General features: G+C 49.0%; 1 protein-coding gene across 1 annotated transcript in view; it reads left to right on the forward strand.

Moving 5' to 3' along the window:
- Nucleotides 1-25,461, forward strand: part of Rreb1 (ras responsive element binding protein 1) — a 71,303-nt gene extending 45,842 nt beyond the window's left edge. Inside the window, 6 exon segments of the mRNA XM_015493981.2 lie at nt 1,976-2,165; nt 3,001-4,528; nt 4,530-5,693; nt 15,434-15,595; nt 20,513-21,331; nt 22,039-25,461. Of these exon segments, the coding sequence (XP_015349467.2) occupies nt 1,976-2,165; nt 3,001-4,528; nt 4,530-5,693; nt 15,434-15,595; nt 20,513-21,331; nt 22,039-22,493 (4,318 nt within the window). The 3' untranslated portion in view covers nt 22,494-25,461.
- Nucleotides 25,462-26,165: the final 704 nt, after the last annotated feature.

Genomic DNA, 26,165 nt, shown 5'->3' on the forward strand with positions numbered 1-26,165 from the left:
GGTGCCAGCCACACCATCTGGGCCCATGGTGTAACAGCTTCAGTCCCTAAAGCTGTTTTGGGTTATCTGAATCCAGTTCTTCCCTGGGGCCTTGACTGCAGCTTGGCAGCTCAGAGACTCACCTCAAAGGGAGCATTGTGCTTTGAATGGCTCCTAGGAACCCAGTATTCTAAATGTAGTTGAACAATGACAGGAATCTTGCTAGGGAGGTGTCCACAGTTAGCAGAGGAGAGAAGAGAGGTGGATATACAACAGGACCCCGTTCCACCACCAAGTGATAAAGCAAGCAGAGCTGCACATACTTGGCACTTCTTCCTTTCAACGCTTCATCAAAGAGAGCTCAGCTGCTTCGTGGGTGATTTCATTATCTCTTTATTTCCAGAGAAGAATTTCATAGCAAGAAAACTTTCCATTAAAGTGTATGCAATGTAAACAGGAGCCAGTTGCCTTACCTCTGTGTAGCACAGTGGTAGTAAGACCTACTTTAGAAGGTTTGCAAAGGTGTCTGTACGTGTAATGATGCTTGGCATGCAGAACTTTTTGCCTTCAAGGAAATATGCCATAGCTGTATGGCCCCATGCAGTTGAGCCTTGGAAAGGAGGCTAAGGTGAATGACGAAACTTTATTAAATTTCTATTGAAATAGTCACATGTGTCTCAATGGCTGTATTTAGTATAGATCTAGGAGATGTTGATAATATAATTATTGTATCATTTTTAATATGGTTCTCAGTGAAGACCCAGAAGACAACACTGTGAAAAGTAGAGACAGTCTTAGAAAATGGCGTTTGCTTTGCATCTGAGTAGCCAGAACATTGTAGGATGTCAAAGATTGTCTCTAAAATTAAGGATCATGATTTATTTTTCCTTTGTTTTATTTTTAAGGGCCACAGTTTAATAAAAAATGTTTTTAAAGTTGTAGATGGACACAATACCTTTGTTTGTTTATTTGTTTGTTTATGGTGCTGGGGATTGAACCTAGGGCCTTGTGCGTGCAAGGCAAGCATTCAACCAACTGAGCTATATCCCTAGCCCTGTTTTTTGGGGTTTTTTTTTTTTTTTTTTTTTTTTTTTTTAATGTGGTGCTGACAATTGAACCCAGAGCCTCACACATGGTAGGCAAGTGCTCTACCGCTGAGCTACAATCTCAGCCCTGGCCACAATGTTTAAGTAGGTTGTATTCGTGGGACTCTTTCAAGGAAGGGAGATAGCCTTGTGATAGGCAAGGGTGGGAGTAAGAACTTGGCCTTACATTTTGTCTTGCTTCTTGGCTCTGTGACTTTGGTCAGTTGATGAACATTTTTAAGCCTCTGTGTTTCCATCTGTAAGAAGAGGATGGTAAAACCCGTTGCCTTGCCGCGGTGTATGCACTGCCCTGGCAGGTCTTACACTTAGTGTGGGCTCAGTATGTGGGAACTACAGTTGTTTTTCAGATAATGAATGCAATAGTAGAATTTAATAAGCAATTATTATTCCTTGCTACCAATTCGGTTAGGGAATTGAATTATATTATCCTTATCAGGAATCTTGCTGGGGAGATTGTCCCCAAGGATGCTGCTACAGTTGCTCCAGGCACTGCATAAATGTATCTTTTTGCCCTTTAAATATTTACAATAATTAGAACCCATTGAGCAGAGGGAAGAACACCACCTCTGAAGTGATCCCTTGACGTTGCATGACTCAGGTCTGCAGCAGTGGCCTCAGGGTCCCGGCTGTCTTCTGAAGATGAGATGTTTGGTCATAGATACATCTTGTACTGCCTGCAAAGATTTGGTGTCCAGGGTTAGTAGAACATAATTTTAAAAAATAAACAGAAGAGATTTTTTTGTTGTTAACCACAAGCACACTGGCTTCTTGGTGTCTTATTTGTATTGTGTTCAGTTGAAATGAAGCAACAAAAGACATCATGAAGCCAACAGACAAGTGGAAACTGACTGAGCTACCTCTTTGTATCTTTGTCCCTCTCTTCTCCCTAGATGTGACATTTGCTGTGTCACCTTTCGAACACACCGAGGACTGCTGCGCCACAACGCACTTGTCCACAAACAGCTTCCCAGGGACGCAATGGGAAGGCCTTTCATCCAGAACAATCCTTCGATTCCTGCTGGCTTCCATGACTTAGGATTCACTGACTTCTCCTGTAGAAAGTTCTCTCGCATTTCTCAGGTATACTGAGCAGCCTGTTGAACCAGCAGCTGCCTCATGGTCTGCTTAGTTGGATTAAGCTCCCTTATCCTGAGGGTCCCTTTTTCAAAAACGTTTTCTGTTGGATTTTTATCTTTTTTAGAACACCTTTTCTCTGAAAACTCCACTTGACCCTTTCTGTATTCCATTTCATCAGCCCATTCTTGGGGCTTTGGAATTTAAAATTGTAAATTGTTCACCACCCCCACCCAAGCCCTGTTGTAATTTGAATTTGTTTTAATTCTAGTTTCTGCATCAAAGTTAAGTATTTCTAACACTGTAGGTTCTGTGAGAAATGAGGGAGGAGCTGGAGGGTGCAGCTCAGTGGGAGAGTGCTTGCAGCAACAGTGAGGCTCTTCCTGTGCACAGAGCCAAGAAGCAAGACAAACTTGTTCCCTCTGTGTACACCACCAGTGCCCCCAGATGTCACCCCTCCTGCCCCTCTCACGCAGTGTTCCCTCTGTCACAATCACAGAGGTAACCAGTTCTCCGGCTTCTGTCACATTACTTTTGCGAGGCACCAGTTTTTTAAAAAAGATAAAGAATTCTACCTGCAAGGTGGTGCTATTTCACTGTACTTCAGTATCTCCCTGGTGACGGTGTCTTTCATCAGGCAAACACGATTCTTTAGATGCTTTGTAGTTTTCCTAACTCAGTTCCGGGTTAGCCATCAGGGGAAGATCAGCCCCTTATCTATTCATAGAGAAAGACTGCATACTGGGACAGTTACACAACAGATACTTCTCGCATCTCCCTTAGTGATGATTTTTGACTCTTTACCTTTGTTCCCTTGCTTTTGCTGGTGGATTCTACATAGGCCTGGTGTGAAACAAACCTACGAAGGTGCATCAGCGAGCAGCACCGTTTTGTCTGTGACACCTGTGACAAGGCGTTCCCCATGCTCTCGTCCCTCATTCTGCACAAGCAGACCCACATTGCCTCGGACCAGGGACAGGAAAAGCTGCAGGCCAAGACCCTGGCTGGTGATGTTCTGGACCAGAAGGCCTTCCTAACCTTGCTGGGCCTGCAGCACACCAAAGACATCAAGCCTGTGCCCACTGAGGAGCCCCTGCCCGATGACAACCAAGCAATACAGCTCCAGACACTCAAGTGTCAGCTACCTCAGGACCCTGGCTGCACCAACGTGCTGAGTCTGTCTCCTTTCGAAGCTGCTTCCCTAGGTGGTTCTCTCACAGTCCTTCCAGCTACCAAGGAGAGCATGAAGCATCTGACCCTACAGCCCTTCCAGAAGGGCTTTATCATCCAGCCAGATAGTAGTATTGTGGTCAAGCCCATCTCAGGAGAGTCAGCCATCGAGTTGGCAGACATTCAGCAAATTCTGAAGATGGCAGCCTCGGCTCCCCCACAAATCAGTCTTCCACCTCTCTCCAAGGCCCCTGCCACCCCTCTGCAAGCAATTTTCAAGCACATGCCCCCTCTGAAGCCAAAGCCCCTGGTCACACCCCGGACGGTGGTGGCCACCTCTACACCCCCTCCTCTCATCAACACCCAGCAGGCCTCCCCAGGATGCATCAGCCCCAGCCTCCCCCCACCACCCCTGAAGCTCCTCAAGGGCTCAATGGAGGCCGCCTCCAATGCCCACCTGCTGCAGTCCAAGTCGGGGGCCCAGCCAAACACGGCCACCCAGCTCTTCCTGCAGCAGCCCCGGGTAGAACTGCCAGGCCAGCCCGAGATGAAGACGCAGCTGGAGCAGGACAGCATCATTGAGGCCCTGCTGCCCCTGAGCATGGAGGCCAAGATCAAGCAAGAGATCACAGAGGGGGATCTGAAGGCCATCATGACAGGGCCCAGTGGCAAGAAGACCCCTGCCATGCGCAAGGTGCTATACCCCTGCCGCTTCTGCAACCAGGTGTTTGCCTTCTCGGGAGTCCTGCGTGCCCACGTGCGCTCCCACCTGGGCATTTCACCCTATCAGTGCAACATCTGCGACTACATCGCTGCCGACAAGGCCGCTCTCATCCGCCACCTGCGCACGCACAGCGGGGAGCGACCCTACATCTGCAAGATCTGCCACTACCCCTTCACAGTCAAAGCCAACTGCGAGCGGCACCTGCGCAAGAAGCACCTCAAGGCCACCCGAAAGGACATCGAAAAGAACATCGAGTATGTGAGCAGCAGTGCGGCAGAGCTGGTGGACGCCTTCTGTGCCCCCGACACGGTGTGCCGGCTGTGCGGAGAGGACCTGAAGCACTACCGCGCGCTGCGCATCCACATGCGCACGCACTGCGGCCGTGGCCTGGGCGGCTGCCACAAAGGCCGCAAGCCCTTCGAGTGCAAGGAGTGCAGCGCCGCCTTCGCGGCCAAGCGCAACTGCATCCACCGCCAGCACCTTCGCCGTAGACTTCAATGAGCCCCTGGACTTTTCTCAGAAGGGCCTGGCCTTGGTCCAGGTGAAGCAGGAAAACGTGACCTCCTTTCTGAGCCCTTCTTCCTTGGTCCCCTATGACTGCTCCATGGAGCCCATTGACCTGTCCATCCCCAAGAACTTCAGGAAAGGAGACAAGGACGTGGCTGCTCCCAGTGAAGCCAAGAAGCTGGAGCAGGAGGTGGGGAGCAGTGAGCAGCTGTCCCCCTGCCCGCCCTGCCCTACTCTGCCAGTGACCCTGGGGCCTAGCGGAATCCTGGAAAACCCCACAGCCACAGTGGTGGCTGCCACCCCAGCTGCAGCCCGGGAACCCCATGCTCAGCCCCTCCAGGGCTCTGTTCAGCTGGCGGTCCCCATCTACTCCTCAGCTCTCGTTAGCAACCCTCCCCTCTTGGGAAGCTCCGCCCTCTTAAGCAACTCGGCCCTCCTGAGCACTTCAGCCTTGCTGCGGCCATTGCGGCCCAAACCCCCCCTGCTCTTGCCAAAGCCCCCAGTGACAGAAGAGCTGCCCCCACTGGCCTCCATTGCCCAGATCATCTCATCCGTGTCTTCGGCCCCCACTCTACTGAAAACCAAGGTGGCCGACCCAGGCCCTTCAAGCACCAGCAGTAACGCTGTAGCTGCAGACAACTTAGGAGGCACCATACCCAAAGCTGCTGCCACCCCCGCTGACACCACAGGCCCAAAAGAATCCAGCGACCCACCCCCTACAGTGAGCAGCCCAGAGGCAGCCTCACCCACTGAGCAGGGGCCAGCTGGCTCATCCAAGAAGAGGGGCCGGAAAAGGGGGATGAGGAGTCGGCCCCATGCCAACAGTGGTGGGGTGGACCTGGACTCGAGTGGGGAGTTTGCCAGCATTGAAAAGATGCTGGCCACCACGGATACCAACAAGTTCAGTCCATTTCTGCAGACTGCAGAGGACGACACTCAGGATGAGGTGGCTGGAGCCCCCTCTGACCACCATGGGCCCAGTGACGAAGAGCAGGGTAGCCTTCCGGAAGAAAAGCTGCTGAGGGCAAAGCGGAACTCCTATGCCAACTGCCTGCAGAAGATCAACTGTCCCCACTGTCCTCGGGTCTTCCCTTGGGCCAGCTCCCTCCAGAGGCACATGCTCACACACACTGGTAAGAGGGCCCACTGGACGCGCCAGGTGGTGAGGCCTACCTCCTGGCAGGGAGGCCAAGTGGGGGATCAAGGGATGGAGGTCAAAAGTGGAGGACCCTTTTCTCATGCTCCATTCATTCCTTGATTCTCCTGTTAGAAGCCACAGGCTTGCTGGGGGTCCGTGAGTTTCCCTGATATTCTTAGTAACCATAGTGACCTGTGCCCATGATCTGAACCCCTCTGAGGGCTTTCTGGTGAGAAGTGTCCAGTGCAGCGTGGTCATGTGCCCATTGGTCCCCTCACCTCCCTCCTCCCAGCCCTTCCCAAGAAGGTTTTGAGATAATTTGCTGGGTTAAGCAGGGGAGGTGGCTCCAGAGAAGTGGGACTTTGTATTAAGGTATTGGGGCATAATGAGCTCGGTGTTGTGACATCAGAAATTTCAGCCTGTCATCCTCGGTGCAGCTTTTTAAATTTTGAACAATCTGAGTTCTTTTGGCCACGTATCTCTGTAAAGGGAAGTACTGCAAAAGGTGACACTGGCCATTTCCTCTCCGTTCACCAAGCTGGCTGTACCTTCCCCTATCTATTTTGAAAATCAGTGGTGGATGGTGCTAGAATTTTTTGTTTCATTGATACTAAAATTGTCAACTGTCACAGGGAAACATCCCAAGTATGATTAATATTCTAAATAACAGTAAAATTAGCAAAGTTTTCAAATGATCACACAACTCTCAATTATAATTTTCCAGAAATTCTCGCAGGACTTACGTCATTGAACTAATAGTAAATTGAATGAGGTCCTTAACCTTTGGGGGTTCAAAACCCAAATATTAATAGGATCAAAGATCAACTGATATTGTATGTATGGTACAGGATTGCTGGATGAATTACAAGCCAGCAGTTAAATTTGAATTCCAGAACAACAACAAACGATGTTGAGGGTGTTTCCCTGCAGTATTTGGGATAGGTGAAAAATTATTTGTTGGTCTGAAGTTCACATTTTAACTGGGAGTCCTGTGTTTAGGAGGTTTCTAACAGTCTGGTGAGGGTAACTTCGTGGGAACTGGTGTGAACCATGCTCTCTGGCCAGGGGGAAACACCGCGTAGGGCTGGTGTACCACACGTGAGGTGGAGCAGCAGGAAAGAGTTCATAAAGCAGCCCTGCAAACCAGGAAAGTACGCAGAGGCTAGTGGGGTGGCGGGGGAGGAAGCCGAGGAGGCGTGACTGAAAGGATTGGAGTCTCTTGGAGGTGCCAATCTCCAGAGATTGCCACAGAGCTGCAGCATCTCTTCCTGGGATGCTAGGCCCTCGAATCCAGGAAGTTGCAGTGTCGTCCAGGGAGGGCTCCGTAGAACCGGAATTTCTAGATTCATAAAGTACACGCTGCCTTTTCAGTCCTCATTTTCTTTCCACTGAAATAGTTTAAGCCAAACAAACTGAGTAACAGTTCTCAGGAGGAAGCATTTCAGAGAAGTGCCCCCACACAGAAGTGTCTTCTGCTGCCCTTTTTTGGGTGACACCTCTTTTGTCGCCTGCAGAATCTTTGGAGAAGTGAGTATTTCTGTTACAGTTTTTCAAAGAGCAGATGGTCTGGAGCTGGTGGTCGGTTTGGTTCTGGCCCCTCCTCCCCTCTCTCCTCTGCCCCTGCCATCAAACAGCCTCCCATCATTTTCTGATGACAGTCCCATGCTCAATAGACACTGTGCACATTTTCCTTTAAATGTGTTGAGGCCATTTATCCCCAGACATTTCTATTCCCAGTAAACTGGCGGTTTCCCTGAGAAGGTGGAGCAGCCAGAATTTCCTTTCAAGAGTTGTGCTGGAGTAGATGCCTGATACCCAGCCCCACTTGAGAATCCAGCACTGTGATTGCCTGGCTTTTGAATGCCAGAATGTCATCATTGGCTTAAAATTTGGTAGCGTGTGAGCCAGGTGGAGTGGTGCATACTCATAATCCCAGCAACCTGGGAGGCTGAGGCAAGAGGATCACAAGTTTGAGCCAGCCTTGGGAACTTAATAGGACCCTGTCTTAAAATAAAAAGGCCGGGCACGGTGGCTTTCGCCTCTAGTCCCATCCACTCCAGAGGAGGTAGGAGGATGGGGAGTTCAAAGCCAGCCTCTGCAAAAGCCAGACCCTGTCTCTAAATAAAATACAAAATAAAGCTGGGGATGTGGCTCAGTGGTCAACAGCCCGTGAGTTCAATCCCCAGTACCAAAAATAAATAAAATAAAAAGGACTGGAGACCTAGCTTAGTGGAATGTACTTGGTTCAGTTCCCAGTACAAAAATAAAATAAAATTTGGAAACATCTGAGCCTGAGCAAGGAAGATGTAAGACCTATTCGAGACCAGGTAGGATGGATGTAGATATAAACATTCTGCTACTTCTCCCTTCATAGTTGCCGATAACCTTAGTTAGAGGTGTCTCTTTGGGGCCAGTCTCTGACATCCAGTCAGAGAAGCCTCTGAGAGCTAGTGTTCGTGACATGAGGAAGTCGAGGCTTAGGGAAGCTAAGTCACTCCCAGCAGTCCTGTGGGTGGTAAAGTATGGCCAGAGCGCCACACCAGAGCCACCGTTCCCTGCAGCCACCCATGATCGCCATGGCCTGCTGGTGCCCTCATGGAGGCCCTCCTGTGCCAGCCTGTCTGCACATGCCTGCATGAAGAATACTGGGAAGTGGTGTGAGACAGGGGAGAGCACTGCTGGGCATCAGAATGCTATGGATTAAAATCTCAGCGACTGCAGAATTATGTTGTACACCATGTAAATATTGGTGCCCGCTGGCTTCCGCTCACTTCCTTTCCTTTCCTGTGCACCACTACTCACCGTCCAGGGATGGCCTCGGCATCACCTGACTAAATCACGCCATGTTGAGCACTCTGCTATGTCTGGTGCTGTGTGAACATTTCCCACTCATCGAGCCTTAGACCTGGAAAAAGACGGGGGAATCGTCTTCCCACAGACCTGAAATTCCCCTGTTCGGCAGCTCTGCTGTCCATCAGAGTCACTTAGCTCCCTGGCTTCTTAGGCTCCCTCCAAAACTTGAAAACATGGCTTGAGGCATATACTTAAGACTCAGCAGCAACCCTGTAAACAAAGGAGGTAGACAGGGTTTGTAAGTGTAGTATTAAAGCTGACAGTTTTTATTCTGAGAATGGTGTTCTAATAGGGGGTCCACCTGCCAGCTGCCTGCACTGTCACAGCGCTGCGGCTCCGCCTCCCCCCGTTCAGGCTCCAGGAACTGCTTCTGAGGAGGAAGCTGGCATCTTCCATGTCCCTGCCTTGTTCTCCACACACACCTGCCCTCTTCCTCCTGTCCCTCTCTGGCTTTCTCCCAGCCCAGAGCTTCCTGCTGATGGGGACAGTTCCTGATTCCTTAACCTTTCTCTCCCTGAACTCACCACCTCCTCAGAGAACAACACTGCCCCTGGTGAGCATCTCATCCTGTGCCTTCAAGCAGCTGGTGGAGGACTGTGCCAGGAAACACAGCCAGTCCCTCTTGTCTCTGCCCTCGGTTTCTTCCTCCTTCCCTTTGCTCTGGTTCCTCATCGCCCAGGGACAGGCTTGGGACCGGGTGATGTCCAAGTTCCCTCCAGCTCTCGACACTGAGATTGTCTGGCTTGCTCGCCTTGTCACTGGTGCTTCAAGCTCCTTTTCCTGGCCACCTCAGGGCTATTCCCCGCCGAGACCCTCCTCCCCACTATCGGGCAGCCAGCATCAGAGTTCAGATGAATAAGATGTCCTCACTCGAGTGCGGAAGGCACCCTGAACACCAGATGTCCTTGACCAGGTGTCCTTACCTTTAATCCAGTCCTGAGGGTTGGTGCCAGTGGGGTAGTGAGGTTAATGTGGCTTAAGGACCGTGCCTGGTAGGTTGTCCAATTCAACATATGGTTCTTACCCGTCATCGGAAAACTGACCTTTAGGCGTCAGCCTCCTGTCTTAGGTTGATACCACTGCAATTGGATCATACCCGTCACTGACTACCGGTCCAGCATACAGCCATTGGCCCCCAAATTTTAGACCATCACTAGCAGAAGGGAGGAGGATACAGAAATGCCACGACACCAAGCCAATTGACGGCTCCTTGGGAAAAATTGCATCACTGGTGACACCATCAGCAAAGATATGCCAGCACTACCACAATTAACATGGGGTGCGCTGGCAAGGAAATAAAAATTGCATCACTAGTGACACCATCAGCAAAGATATGCCAGCATTACCACAATTCGCTGCACCAAACGATAGTTACATAGTCCAGGCAAGTTCTGCAAGCAGTTCAAAGCGGAGGAATCTATCAATATGTCCATTTCCTCCCAAAATCCGTTTCCTCCCAAAGTAAGTTAACTCCTTGATTGAGCATTACTTGTTGAGTTATATTCATTGATGCATCAGTTTATACAGTTTACTGTGATAGCTATCATAGAAGCTGTAGTCTGGTTTTATCTTTGTCTTCACCGGCACTGGGATGAAGATAGGAATTCTGGCAATGATGCTAAAAAGACATTATCCTGAAAAGAATTATTAAATATAATGAAAAGGAAAGGTGAAAGTAAACAAACAGATCTGTTAACCTCCTTTAAAAACAATCCTTAACAGCTGTTTACCTAATTTAAATTAAACCATTTAAATCACGTGAAAAAAAAAAAATAATAATAATTCGGATCCATTTTTTCATGAGCGCTCCTCATATAAGAAATATGGACATACGCACATACAGACATACAACACAAAACACAAGAGTGTACACAAACGTACAACACATAAGAAAATAGTAAAGGCCTTGTAGCTTTACCTGGGTGAAATCTCCATTGCAATGTTTAAAAACTCCACAGTCAAAAAATAAAACTGATCAGAAAAACATTAACCTAGGTTTGTATGAGCTCAAAAAATAAAAATAGAACCTTATGATGTGGAAAAATGCAATAATAAAATAGCTATTGAAAAAAGCATCCTGGTTAATCACTGTCGCAGATGTAAGAATGGCCAAGCTGGAGTTCTGGATATCAGCTGTTATGGATTTGAGTCAAATCATCTTCTTTTCGATCTGTAGAAATTGTTTTAGTTAATCTCTCTGGAATCCAAATGGGCTGCTGTTCTCCCTGTGGAAAAACACAAACAGACCCCCGACTCCAGACAATCACTGGGTCAGGACCTTTCCATTGTCCTGTTAGAATATCTTTCCAAAGTACTTTAGGCTTATGTACATTTTTTGGATACATATGCCTTTCCGCAGCACTAAGTCCTGATGAATCCAAATTTAAAAAGTTTAGAGTAAAAAGGGTTATTTTAAGTTTATCTATGGGGGATATATACCCCTTTCCAATTCCCTCTTTTTGCTTTAATAAGTATATGTCTGTATCTAATAGTTGTCTTAGCTTCTTGCATTTTCTATCTGAAATACCTTTACTTGACATTTTCAACCATTTTCTATCTTATTTCTATCTTCTAGTTTTTTTCCTAAGGTTTGTATATTTACCCTTAGTTGCCTTTTTTCCTCTTTTTTTTTTTTTCCTATTTTGTGGGTTTAAAATTCTTGTCTTCCTACATTTTTTCTATCTTTCTACATCTTCTTTATCTTTTTTCTTTTTAACTTTCTATACTTCTGTCTTTAAAGTTTTTCACTTTAAATTTTTAATCTTCTTTATCTAAATATCTTTTATCCTATTATCTTCCCATTTTTTAAGTAATGTCTTTAAGATTAACTAGGCTTCGAATGATGCAATAAAGCAATCTTTTTTCCGCCATGAAGGTATCTCGACCACCTTCAATTTAACCTTTTAAAGCCTTTTAATTATCATCTATACTGTACTTTTAAATGTACTTTTTCACCACCTACAACTTCACTCTTTTAAACGAGGCTTAGATTCTGTTTAAATCGCTTTAATGTTAGTTTACATGGCTGCCCTTCAACCAAAGGCCTTTTTTTTTTTTAACTCCATTGAGAAGCTTTGTCTCAATCTGCCATGTACAAATATCTTTTTCTTCTTTCTTCCTTTCTCAAGCTTTTAAAGTAAGTCTAGTTTCCTCAAAATCTTTTTAAATGGCATTTTACAACTTTTTACTTTACCACACAGAGATTATCTCATCTAGAAACATTTCTTTTTCCTTTAACCTTTTATATTAAAATATATTTCCACATCTTGAATCTTTTTCTCTCTTTTTTAACCGTTAACCCTTTTTATAAATTCACATTTTGAAACAACTCTTATAAAATTTCTGATTTAGACAAATTACTCCACTTTAATAAGATGAAAGACTTTCATGTTTTTTATGATACTATAATACTATAATTGAAACCCAACTGAAAATTCTTATACTCTTTGTATATAAATTACACATGATAGAATCTTAACACTTAGTAACCTTGTTTCAGCAAAGACACAGACACAAAGCAATATTAAACATTTTTCCATTTACCAATTTATGAAAACACACATAATGTTTAAATATATTACCTTATGGAACTTAATAAGTAAAGAGTACTTGATCTTATATTTAATGGTTGATATTTTAACACTTTAGCTTTGTAAATTAATCAGATGTCTGTAAAAACCAAGATCTTAGACAAATATAGTAAACAGAACTAGCCATCTCTTTCTTGTTGAAGAAAGAGGCGTGCTCTACCACCAAGGGCCACATCCCCGGCCCTTTTTATTTTTATTTTATTTTACACCTCTGCCAAATGTAGAGGAAAAAATACCAAAAGGAAGACACCTTCGCCTCGAGGGTAGAGGAGTTGCGGCAGGAACCAGGGGCCTCGAGCTGTGTTGTCTTGTTACAGAAATAAAGGCAGCTGCAAGGTTTGCCATCCAGGTCCCAACCTCCCCTCCGAACCCTGATTTCCTTTGGGAAGTGAACAGAAATATTTCCAGATCTGTGTTCTTGGTCCTGATAGCCAAGGTCCTGATCTCCTTGGCAAACTCGCTCTCCCTGTTCATTCTTGCCCCAGTGCCTTCCAGAGAAGACCATTCCACGCAACGTGTCTCTTCCTTTCTGAGCTGGTCTATGCAGAGGATGACTGGCTTGGGGTTGGGGTTGGGGGCGAGGGATGACCCTTGGGTACCAGGGGGATTCACTGTTGTTACAGATGTTCTTACAAACACCCCTTCTAAAGTAGTAACGAGGGGCAGTTACCACATTAATCAAATCATGTGAAACTTTCCACTGTAGGTGATCAGCCAAAAGGGTTTTTAAAACCTGTCTTAAAATACTAAAAGGGCTCAATATTTCTGCTATCCATAGAGACCACTGCTATTTAAAATAGAAGGACATTTGCAATGAAATGAAATGTGAGGTGTTTCTGTTTGTTTTGTTTTGTTTTTTTGCTTGTGTTTTCTGGTCCTGAGGATTGAACCTACGAGTGCTCTACCACCAAGCTACATTCCCATTTGTATACATTATTTGTATACAAATAATGTATACATTATTTGTATTTTAAGAAAGGGTCTCGTGAAATTGAAAGGCTGGCCTCAAACTTGTGATCCTCCTACTTCAGCCTCCCAAGCTGGGGTTACAGGTGTGCACCACTGTACTTGACTCCATACTGCCTTTTGACAATAAAATGTTAAAGGAGCAGTATTTTATTCCTACTTGAAATCCTTAAATATTATATTCAATTCTTAATGAATAGCAAGAAATAAGTTAGAAGGTACACCAGTACTTTACAACTAGTTGCACAAAAGCATGATTTTTTAAAAAAATTAATGTGGGTTTTTTTTTAAATATACGTTTAGCAACAAACACTTGCAAAAAGAGGGGCTCTTCTGAGCAATTGATGGGTTCTCCACTATTTTGTGTGGCTCCCCAAAAGTATACGTACCATATCCTGGATTTCTGATTCAGCCCTTCCTGGGTTTCCATAGGGACTTGCACGTCTTAGGCAGGGCTCCACCACGGAGCTACACCCCGAGCCTGACTGTGTTCATAACCAGCTCCAAAGGAGATTGGGAAGCATCGTCTTAAAGTCTTTGAGCTCAGAAAGGAATAAATGTCTTGGATTACTCCTGGCACACAAGTTTGGCCACACTGCTGCTTCAGTCTTGCTGGCCACATGTCTTCATGTCCTGGGAACAGCGCCACCTGGAGTTGTGCAGCCTGGCAGTGCCAGTGGTGCTGCTCCTTCCTTGTCCTGGGAAACCTGCAGCCCTTCCGCTCACCCCAGGCGCCAGGCCTTACTGAGCACTCCAGCAAGCCCCTGACCCTGAGCACTGCCCCAGCCCAGGCTCAGTGGACATTACAACACTAATCTAAACCGAAGGCCAAAGGTCTGTGATTTGTGTCTCCAGGGAGCTGTGCTAGCGGCTCTTCCTGCAGACCTGGACGCTTGTGTTTGGCCCTGGCCGTCCCAAGGTTCAGTATCTGACATCTTTTCCACTGTGAGGTTGGACACTAGGATCTACAGTGTGTGACTGGGGGAGAAAGAAGAAATTAGCGACGTAGCAAAGGATGAACCTCCATTTGTTCTCTCCTGAAGCCTGCCTCGTCCATCTCATCCTTCCCCTTTCTCCTCCTTCATCATTCTCCTCCTCCTCCTCCTCCTGTCCCACCCCTTCTTTCTCAGTCTCCCCCCACACCCGTTTCTCTCCCTATTGGACTTCTCATTCCTCTCCATCCTTCCCTCCTCCTCTGTCCTTTTCCCTCCCCTCTAACTCCCTCCCTCCTCCTCTTTCTCTGTCCTTCCTCCCCCTCTTCCTGTTCCCCTTTCTCCTCTTTTCCTCCCCTTTCTCACCCCCACCTCCACCAGCCCTTGCCCTCCCATTCATCCACACAAACATGGGATGGTATCAGAGGAGCTTCACTTGCATTTTGCAAGTGGTATTTACAGTACAAAAGGAATCCAAATAAAAGGAAAGGATGGGCCGACCAAAGCAGAGACTCCCCTGGGGAGGGAAGGAGGGCCTCTCCTCTCAGCCATTTGCCCATTTGTAGAGCTGGGACTTGGGAGGGGGGGTCCTCTGCTGAGCATCTATGGAGTGAGCAGACTTGCTTATGTGTTGGTCACTCACGTATTTCCAAGCCAGAGTTCAGACCAGGGGGAGCAAAGAATCTTTAATGGGACAAGAAGACCTCCAGGCTCTGCCCGTGAGGACCACAGTGACCTTGGGCAGAAGTCACCGCAGTACGTCCCAACAAGTCGCACAGGTGGGGTCCTAGGAAGATGCACTGCTCCTGCCCCCCATGGGAAGCCACAGCCACCTGTGGCTAGAATGGGGACCTGCTGCGTGAAGGGGGCACTCCCTGACTTCTCCCATGGGCCCCTGAGGTGACCCAGGGATTCGGGAACCCTCCGGGAGGCCCGAGCCTGTCTCCTCGTCCCCTTGGGGTCCCCAGCATCTGTATTATTCGACAAGCTAGAAATCACTGTGTTTTCTTTGTGGTTTAATACAGGTGTTGTCTTACCAGGGTCTGAAATCCCTTCATTCTTATTTTTTGTTGTCATTATTTAATTTTAATGCTGATGCCATCACTTTATTTAAACGTATATATCTTGGTTTCACTGTTGAATTTCTTTTAGTATTTTGAAGACAAAAGCTCATTCCAATTCACTCAGATGAGGGAAATTTATCATTATCATTATAGTCTTTGGTATTTCTCAGTGTTTTGTTTTGTTTTTAATGAATTTTGTTTATTAAAAGGAAGGGGTGGAGGGTGGGGGAGAGCAAATGCCAGTAATCCCAAGAGAATAAATCAAAAGCGATTTTTCTTTTTCATTGCATTAGAAAGCCAGATAAATATATATTTTTTTTCCTGCTTCAGGTCAGAAACCCTTCCCTTGTCAAAAATGCGATGCCTTCTTTTCTACCAAATCTAACTGTGAACGCCACCAGTTGCGCAAACACGGAGTTACCACCTGTTCCCTGAGAAGAAACGGGCTTATCCCCCCAAAAGAGAGTGATGTTGGATCCCATGATAGCACAGGTAGTGCCTCCAGGTGATGGAGAACCAGAGAGGAGGAGAGCGGAGGGCGCTGCTCCGGGCTCCGCCAACAGCCGCAGCCAGCTCAGGGCGTGCTGAGGACTGGGAGCGCGGCTCCTGGGTCAGAGGGGCCTAGACTACGAGACGACGGAGCCAGGAGCCCAGGGAATTCGGGAACCAATGGCAGTGCCCCTAGGTGACTTGTGGAAGTGGCTAGGGAAGATGGACACCCTCCTAGCAGAAGGTGGCCTTTGTTCCTAGTGCTGGGCGGTGGGATCTGTGGGAGGTGTACAGTTTTTGTAGCTCTGGGTATGAACACCTCTAAAAGGAATGTGAAACCTTAAAGGTTTGGGGAGCCCCAGCCTCCGCAGCATCCTGGAGCAGGGAGGGGCTTACTGGGACATCCGTGTATTATTATAGGAACTGGGGGTGCTGAGCCCTTCCAGGGTGGGGCGAGGTGGGGTGTTTTTCTTTTCAGTAACTCTCTTCCAATAGAAGACTGTCCTTGTTTGAGAAGCACTCTGCATGTCTTTTCTTTAATCATGTCTCTGCCTGACCTGAACCCGGTGTGACTCTCTGTGCTGACGTGTGCTCCTCCCCCAGACCCTACAGAGCAATTAACAGCTGCCCACTCAGCTTCCGCCACCCTTCTCCCTTGGCTTCTGTATTTACCCACGTCCTCAGTTCAATGCCCTCCATCGTCCCAGGCTGCTGGGACACACCACCCCCAGAACAAACGACAATAGGCTACTGCAGGTCACCACGACTTACAAAAGGAACAGTGAGGGTGGTGTGAATACTGGATTCGGTTCTGCAGACCTTCAGTGCTTGTCGTCTCCAGATCTCCCACTGCTTGAAGCCAAGCCAAGGTGGTTCCCCCAGCTCTGTTTTTCTGGAGTTTAATTGTGCCCGTGGTGTGGCATAGGAGGCAGCCCACACTATTAGTCCTTACCTCGGGGTCAGAGGGAATGGGGCACAGTGGAGTGAGTGTGTACCATTTCCAGATCGAGAACTGATCCCACTGGGGGGAACCGGCCCTGCCTTCCACATACCTCCTACCAAGCCCAAGAGAAAGATTCCAAGCGCCCTTGACCTGCCCAGCCCTTCCTCAAGTGCTGGTTTTGCTGACTCCATTTCCACACAGTTTACCGAGTAAAGAAAGCTGTGATGCCCACAGCACCCTGCCCCTGGAAGAGCCCTGTGAGCCGAGGATGGTCTACTTGCTGCCCAAGTGGCAGGAGGCCCGCCAGGCTGCCCACAGAGCTCGCTTTCCTGCAGACCTTCCTGTTAATGTTTAACCCTCGGCTGCCAGGGCACCTGTTGGTCCAGAACGCTTTACAAAGCAGCATGTGATCCTTTCCACATCAGTTCCGAAGGAGGGAAGACAGCTGGTGAAGGGGCGGGGGCTGGGTCCCCGTGTTTTACCAACAAGTCTTAGAGTCCTCACCGTGTGCCGCGTGCTCGCTTTGCACCCAGCGTCCCTCCCATACGGAAGGAAAACCCTGGGATGCTGCTGACCCCGGGGGTGGCTGTGGATCCCCAGATACAAAGCTGAATCAAGATGTACACTCTGAGCTTTGCTTCAGCACCAAACGTTGGCCTCTGGGTGCATTTGGCTTCAAGTTTACAGTGACAAGTTTTGTTTTTTCAAGGCCCTGCCCCAGAAGTTGTGTAGATTTTCTGTAAAGGGACAAAACTTCTGGGAAACGAAAAGTCACTGAATGTTGTAATGTGAAACCAGCCGAGAGAAGTTATAGGTCTGGTTTAATTATGGTCACATTTCATGGTGAGAAGAAACTGAGATTCAGGAGGGAAAGAAAGCAGGTCAGGGAGGCACACAATCCTGGGACTTCAAGGAGAGATTTACAAACAGGTGGGCATGATGCGGGTTTGGGGGGCTCCCTCCGGGGCAGTTAAAAGTGAGACTTTTGAGAAACAGACTATTTTTTAAAGTCAGGGAATTACCCAGGAAGTTCTCAAGGTTTCTAAGTTTATATGCCTAGACTGCATTTTCTTAAAATCTCTAATATTTTCTAATGTCCATGTGACTTTTTCAGTCCCATAAGATTTTTTGTGAAAATGCACCTCAGATATTTTCCCCAAAATGGTGCTAAAAATGCTGTAGTGGGGAAGCGGCTCTCCTTTCAGAGGGCTGCATTGAATTTTAAACTGAAACTGCACTCTGCTGGGCAGAGGTGCCTGGCCCCCTTTGCGCTTGAAGGATGCCCTCCTGGGTTCTCCTTGGACGCTGTCTAGAAGAGCCATGGTAAAGGCAGCCGGGTAGGACTATAAACATGAACGTTTTTAAACTTTTCCCTTAGTGGTGGTACGTATGCCAACCCCAAAATCCCATGTGTCCCTGTGGACTGGACCGCAGCGTTGATCCCAGTCATCAGGCGAAGCGCAGACAGAACAGCTCTACCCATCAGATTAATTATTTAGATGATCATGTCTGCCTCGTCAGGTAGCGTTTCATTTCCAGGAGCAGGAGATCCTTAACTGGAGCACCTAGGAAGATGTGTGCTGTCCCGCAAGGGGAGCTGTGGGTTCCTTACCTATCAGGATTTCTTCAGCTTTTTCCCATTGCCCCCCCCCCCATAGAGAAGAGGGACGGATGGGTGGCAGAAAATCAGTGCTTGCTTTTAAAGTAGCATTGCTTATACAAAGCCATCAGCTCGCTACCTGTATTTGGCAATGTGAGTGTTGAAGAGGGTCAAAATAGGACCTGGCCTTTCAAGGTGGATATTAGTGATATGTGAACAGGTTAAGTCTGTTGTTCCCAAGAATCAAAAGTTGTTTGGAACTTGAGGGGGCTAAAACACTCCCCCTAGCGGAAGTTTGGTGGAAGACAGCCACACCTCCTTTGTTCACAGAGGAAGTGAGCAGAGTTCTCCTTCCATTATCCACCCTAAGGAAGGACCTGGGAGTGGAATGGTGTGGTCTTAGTGTTTCAGAATTTATTTTGATTTTTTTCTGGGTCTATCTTCTGAAATATGTTCTGTGCAGTTCATTCTTGCGCAGGATGTGGTATGGGCCCAGCCGCTCAGGAGGCTGAGGTTGAGGATTCTTTGAGCCCACAATTAAAGATCAGCCTAGGCAACATAGCGAGGAGCAAGACCCTTTCTTTTTTTTTTGTTTTGTTTTAGATGGATACAACATCTTTATTTTATGTGATGCCAGGGATTCAACCTAGTGCCTCACACATGCTAGGCAAGCGCTCTACCACTGAGCCACAACCCCAGCCCCACAAGACCCTTTCTTTAAATTTTTTTTTTTTTACTGAAAAAAATTAAGAGAAATAGTGTAGGATATACTGGAGCAAAGTGGAAGTAACTAGAGATCAAACCTTTTTAAACAGATTACCCACAAAGCCAACAAATAAGTTAAGCATGCTGCATTTTTGTTGCAGAGTTTATCCAAAATCCATTCTGGAGATGCTCTCTATTCAAATATTTCCAGAAAATGAGCATCTGAATTTTCCTTGAAATGTGCCCTAACGTTGGTGTGCATCTCTCAGAAGTCCTAGTTCTGGTCAAATAAAAACATGAATCATGTTGCCCTCTGACATGTCTTGATACCCAACAGCGGTCGGAGTAAAACCAAGGCAGTCTCGTGGGTAGAATGTCACAGAGATGGTTGCAGGTGAGCCCCAAACTCCAGGGGTGTGAAGAGCAGGTATCATCTCTGAGGATATTGGGAGAGGCAATACCAGCTCCTTATCCCAGCCCCAGGACCACCTTGATGGCAGGTAATGGGACATGTGACATTGAAGAGGAGTGAAGGGCCTGGGGTAACATTGTGGGGTGGCTGGCCCCAGCAAGCAAGAATCAGGTTAGGTGTGTGAATCTTTGCTCAGTTCAAGCACTGTGGTCGGAGACGGGCGTGTTGAGGGCGTGAACCTCCCATGTGCTGGGAACAGCGGGTTCTGTCTGTCTGACTCCAAGGCGCCTCTGAGTGCTTACGGTGAAGAACTGGACATGAATCTACACCTGACCAGTAGGCCCTGCCGGCTTCTGCCTCACTGTCACAGCACATACTTAGAGTCCTTAAGTCCTCATTCAGTTCTGACCTGCTTGGCGTCACTACAGTTGCCACAGTGCTCTCTCTTCAGAAGGTCATTAAAAGCCAGTGGACTTTCCCCGTCTAGTTTTGCTGTGGAGAGAGGACAAATTGGAACAAGCAAGAGGCAGGAAGTGTGAGATGCCTGCCACCCACAAGTCCCTGTCCCCACTCGTACCCCCCCCTCCACAGCCCCTCAGGGTCTCCTGCCTTCCTCAGTTGCTCTCCTGGCATAAAGGTGGTCCTCCCCTGTGGAATGTCTCTCCACCCTCCGGTGCTGCAGGTGTGCATGTCTCCTTTTGCCTCTGACCTCTACCTAGAGATGAGCTGGCAGGCGAGAGGGTGTGCGCTATAAACACAGAATTCACGCTCAGGGTCGTTCTCTATGGGACTCATCAGAGACCACGTTTGAGAGGATTGGGAGGGTGGTCCTGTGTGTGATGCATGTTCATATAATTTCTTTGCACTGGAAAGATAACTTACAACTTGGCTTTCTCAACTTCCCTAGTGCCACCAGTCTCTGGAATGCACCCTCTCCTATCTTGCAGCCCTTTGTCTACACTGCCTGAGTCACTCACCTTCCTGGGGCGGGGCAGTGGAGGCCAGGAAGTCCAGGCACAGCCAGCCCTGGGAACCTCCTGCAGGGATGTGGAGGCTGGTTTGCCCTCCTTAAGTCTCCAGGTTCATGTTGGCCCTCGTGAGGGATGTCAGGGGTGACGAGGATCGGGGATGAGAAATCCTCACTGAGCTTGGGGCCCAGGTCACCAGGGTGGATCCAACCAAGTCCCAGTAGAGCCCTTCAAAGGCACATGCTTTGTGCATTCCATCTGAACCCCTTCCCTGCTGTGCTTGCTCACACAGATAGCCAGTCAGACTCGGAAACACTGGCGGTGGCAGGTGAGGTGCTGGACCTCACCGCTCGGGACAAGGAGCAGCTGCCATCAGAGGGAGCCGTGGAGCTCAGCCAGGCTGCAGCGGATCCTCCTGTGGAGGAGGCCAAGGCAGAGGCAGCCTCCCCTGGGAAGGGGCAAGAGAAAGGGGCAGAGGAGAAGCAGGAGCTGGAGGAAGAGTGTGGCGTGGAGGTGAGCGCTGGGGAGGCCCACGGGCCGGAGGAAGACACGGCCAGCAACAAGAGCCTGGACCTCGACTTGGCCAGCAAGCTGATGGACTTCAAGCTGCAGGGTGAGGCAGGCCCCGTGGGCAGCCAGGGCTCTGCCCAGCAGGACCAGAAGCACGCCTGTGACACCTGCGGGAAGAGCTTCAAGTTCCTGGGCACCCTGAGCCGCCACCGGAAGGCTCACGGCCACCAGGAGCCCAAGGATGAGGAGGAGACGCAGCCTTCGGAGGGAGAGGGTGCTGGCGGAGCAGCCGAGAGGCCACCGTCTGTCCCTGCCTCTGAGCCTGAAGAGAAGCCCACTGAACCCCCTGAAGTGGAGCCGGCCCCAGGCGCCAGGGAGGCCTCCGAGGAGAAGCAGAACGAGGAGACAGAGGGCCCCTCTGACGGGGAGGGCACAGCCGAGAAGAGGTCCTCAGAGAAAAGCGACGATGACAAGAAACCAAAGACGGACTCCCCCAGGAGCGCGGCCAGCAAGGCGGACAAGAGGAAGAAGGTCTGCAGCGTGTGCAGCAAGCGCTTCTGGTCCCTGCAGGACCTCACCAGGCACATGAGGTCCCACACAGGTGAGGAGGGCCCGGGCCACCAAGGGGAGGCGAGGGGGACCCACCTCGGTCCCAGAGCAGTGACGGAGTCAGAGCCCCAGGCCACTGGGAGAGTGTAGGAGAGTGAGGTGACCTGGGCAGGGCCATCCGTCCTTCCCTCCCAGAGAAACCCTGCCAGGCCCTGTTGGTCTCCCCTTTCCTCCCTTCCCAGCTGCGGCCCATGGGCCACGACACCCAGCCAGCCTCCGCACAGTCCACTGGGCCCTGTGCTCGCGGCCAAGAGCCCCAGGCCTGGCTCTCAGCAGGGCCATGTTCTTGGGCTGCTGACAGGTGCTGTTCTCAGCTGTTGGCCGCTGGGTCTCTGAGCCTTTGGGAAATTCCACCTTGGAACACAGAGATCTGTGCTTTGACTTAGGAGGAGCTGCTGTCCCCGTGGGCCCCGGAGAGGACCATCCTGGCCTTCCACGAGATGCTTTTCTCTGGGCCAGGTCAGACTGCATATCCGAGGCTTCTGCTTCTAGGATCTTGGTTTCGGGATCAGTTGTAGAACTCCTGGGCTGAGGAAAGGGGAGGGGATGTGGCCCTGGAACTCCTGTGTCCCCTGCGCCAAACAGAAGGGCTGGCCCTGAGTGGGGGAGTCCTGGCCCTGGGTGCGCTGTCCTGATTGCCATCGGGGAGGCAGGGTCAGTGGCCTTGGGCTAACAGACGGATTTCTTCTCCCTTCTCAGGGGAAAGGCCCTACAAGTGTCAGACCTGCGAGCGGACCTTCACCCTCAAGCACAGCCTGGTCCGGCACCAGCGGATCCACCAGAAAGCCCGGCACGGCAAGCACCACGGCAAGGACAGTGACAAGGAAGAGCGGCCCGAGGAGGACAGCGAGGACGAGTCCACCCATAGCGGCAACAACCCAGTCTCAGAGAATGAGGCCGAGTCGGCTCCCAGCACCAGCAACCACGTCGCCGTCACCCGGAGCCGCAAAGAGAGCTTGGCCAGCGCCAGGAAGGACTGCGGCCACCGGGAGGAGAAGGGGCGGGCGGCCCCCAAGGAGCAGGCGCCGGGCGACCCCGACCCCGAGGGCCCAGAAACCCTGGTGCAAGACCTGCTGGAGCTGTGCAGCAAGAGGCCTGCCCACCCCGCGCTGGCCCCGGCCGAGGCCACCTCCCAGCTGCTGGGGATGGAGTGACATCCCGCCTCGCCCTTGCACAGACAAGCCAGCGGAGCACAGCGTCTCAGAGCTGCATTTCAGGAGATTTCGTCATTGTCCTTCGGCTGTCGGGAGGAGCCAGCAGGAGGGCAGGAGGAGCCTAGCGGGCCACGGGCCCTGTGCCATAGCCTTGCGGGCGCCTTGCAGGCCGCAGTACGTGCCGATTCCAGTGCCTTAACTACTTACGGAGCCTCCGTGTCACCATGGGGGTTGTGTTTGCCCAAAACAACTTTAACAAGACAGATATTTTAAAGAATTGTCTGGGGAGGACCTCTTCATTTAAGCATTAATGTTACCCTTAGTATCGATGTGTGTGAGCTTGTTTCTGTGAATCTGTGACAGTCCTGTTTGTTCTGTGAGCTGGAACAGGAGGAAAAAAATGCCCTGGGATACCCGTAGCCAATAACTGGAAGAAAATGATGTGAATTTCATAATTTCATGTAAATGACCAGAGGGAAGATGGATGTGATGTGATTTCTCAAAGACCTTCCTTTTTCTTTCTTTTTCCCTGTTTGCTCCACAGTGGAGCTGATCTGGTCCTTGTTATTAGGAAATGTGGTCGATGAAGGTTTCCAAGGCAGCTCAAGCCAAAATCAGGAAAGATCTCTAGCTTCAACCTCATATTTGTTTCTACTCTTTCCACCTTAGAAATAGTTACTATTTCAAGTTCCAAGACATCCATTCTTAATCTACAGAGAAGAGTTACCTCCCCAACAACTTAACCTATGGAAAACGTACCTGGATGTTGTCTATTTGATTTTCCCCCTTCCCATTAGGTATATGTTATTATTATTATTAATATTAATATTATTGTTATTGTTAGTTCATCAGTTTGCTGGGCTCTGCAGTCAGCAGAAACAAATGGGCAATATTTGTCCTTGGAGACCTGTGTGGCCACCCCCAGGTCCCCACGGAACCTGCCCCTGCGGGTTCCTGGGCACGCTCCGGTGACAGCTCTCTACTGTATTCAGACAGGCCTTTCTTCCGCAGCTGCAGACTCCAGCAGGGGCCGGGCCCCCGGAACACAGCTGAGGAAGGCTCGGATCGGGGAGAGCAAGGCTGCATGTGCGGCAGGGAACAGGCATCCAAGACGCCAGGTCAGGCCCGGGGGCGCCACAGGGGTGGTTTTTGAGGAAGCCAGGTGGTGACAGTCCTGTCACTTGTGAGCAAGGTATCCCAGTCTTCCTGCTAAGCCCAGTCCAAGCCTTGCCCCCGGCTGTGCTACTGTCATTGAAAAGTGAGGAAATACTACTACTGGTAATAAAACTACATGCAAGGGTTAAGAGGAGAGATTTCTATTTACCTTCCTGCGACGTGGGGTTGGTGCTTAAAGACCAATGTGGTGTCACTAGTTCCTTAAGAGGCCCGAACCGCTGGGTGCAAAAAGGTAGGATTCCTTTTATTCGTGAGCATTCTGTGCAGACAACAGACTTCCCTCACTGCAGCGAAAACGATAGGTCCTATAGCGCTGACCTTGTGTCCAGCATCCTGCCCTTGAGTCGAGCCCCTAAGGACACCCGAGCCATACTGCTGCGGGGGCCCCTGCTTGCTGCACCCTGTGGAGCCTCTGGCCTTTCCCTGGGGAGGTGCCCCTCCACTGGGCCTCTCCCCACTGGCCCCTTGTGGCTCCACGGACTCTTCCTTGGCTTAAACCTTGCACAGAGACACATGCCCTTTTGTTTCCATTTCAGTTTCCTGTAGCTAAAACCCAACCACCCTGACATCAAAGGAAGGTGGATAGTCTTGAAAAAATAAAAAGTGATATCTTTGCATGTGAAAGGAAAATCGATGAGGTATATATGATTTTTAACTGTATTGGGATATATGAACCAGTTTAAAAGTGCGATTTTATTTACTGTAGAGATGAATGCAGATCAGAACCAATGATCCCTTGGCCTTCTAAGTTGAAACCAGTTCATGCATCCCTTAGTTGTTCTTTTTTTATTATTATTATCACAATTGTTATTGTTATTTTTGTCGTTATTATTATTTGGGGTTCCTTGTGTTTTGTTTTTCTTTGCGACTCTCCACACTAAACTCGCAATATTGTGGGGAGAAGCCATGACTAAACTCTACGCTGCGGTGAGATGTAGCAGGGGTCAGCCCCCCGCCACGCAGGTCGCCGGGGCTGCAGCTCGCAATAATCACTATTGATCTAAAGCTTTATTTAGCCTTGATCCGTACCCTCGTAGTCGATAAGGTCTTGCCACGTTTTATTAGTGAGTTTGACAAGTGTATTATTTGTTTGTTGTTCTGCCCCCTTTCCCCTATATTAAACTGTGAAATTTGTGATTTGTTTAAACGCTGGGTGAATCATAGCTTAGTTTGCATGTCCAGCTAATTTGTTTCTATACATTTTGTTTGATTCTCTTTCTCCTTCTCTCAGGGCTTTTGCATATATATATATATATATATATATATATATATATATATGGATCTTCTGAAAAGTTTTTTGAGGTGCAAGTTTTTTTTTTTTTCTTTCTCTGTGATCAATGGACACAATGCTGAGATTCAATCACTACATGAAACACCTGGCTGCGTGAACAAAAGAAACAAAGACCCCAGGGCTGTCTTCCACGCGGCTCTGGGGAAGCTACGTGGCAGCCGGATGCCAGTTTCAGACAGATTCATCATACGTTCGTCTCTTTCCTCTCCTCTCTTTCTTCAAGAAGGAAGTTGATCCTAGTGATTTCAGCCCATGCATTAAACAGGAAACAATAATAAATGTGTAGATTTCATATTTTTCTAAAGGGAACTTAAAAAACTGCTGCTACATGTTATGTACAAAACTGGTTTATGCCACATGAACAGAGAATCACAAGTTTGGTTTTGGTACTTTTTGTTCCTCTTTGTACTCAGTTGTATAGAACTTCCAAATTCAGAATGAAAAGAAAGCTGTTCTGTATCAAACCATCTAAGCAATAAATGTTATATTTTAAAAACGGCAGTTTGCCCGTCCCGCTGTCCTGTGATTCGCTCTAATCCTGTCCCCAAACCTACCGCCTGCTCCACGCAGGTCACAGGTATCAGGTGCCTTCAGGAAGTCGCAAGCTGCTTCCTGCCCACGTGGGCCATCTGCGGGAAGCCTTGTGCCACAGGAGCATCTTTTTGAAAAGCCACTTGGCCGAAGCTGTGGGCACTGCCTGGAGAGAGTGTGGACAGGTGGTAAGTCCGCAGTGACGGCGAGAGCTGGGGGGACCTTGCAACCGCTTTCCACCGTCGGTTATCCACAGCTGAGCCAGCCGTCCGTCTGCTGCACCTCGATAACTTTTCCTCTCCCCCAACCCAGCTGCACGGGATGGAGTCCACACCCGATGGAAGGAGAGCTCTGGGAGCTCAGAATACAGTCGTGCAAGCGGGTTTTAGCCAAGGAAGGGGACAGTGACTCCAGGGCTGGTCAAAGCCCACATGGTGGGGCATGTGTCACTGTAAAGTGGCAACAGGTGAAGTCCTGGACCTGCTACCTCTGGAGTGTTTCTTTAAAAGCAACCTCAGGGGGCGCTGTCAGGGGAGCTGACTGTAGGTGAGGCTACACACTCTGACCATCCTGTTGCGGTTTTTTGTTTTTGTTTCATTTATATTTTGGGGGTGGGGGTTGAACCCAGGGATGCTCTACCACCAAGCTACGTTCTCAGCCTTGAATTTTGAGAT

Source organism: Marmota marmota, unplaced genomic scaffold (assembly GCF_001458135.2).
Source record: "Marmota marmota marmota unplaced genomic scaffold, marMar, whole genome shotgun sequence".
In the NCBI taxonomy this organism is placed as follows: Eukaryota; Metazoa; Chordata; class Mammalia; order Rodentia; family Sciuridae; genus Marmota; species Marmota marmota.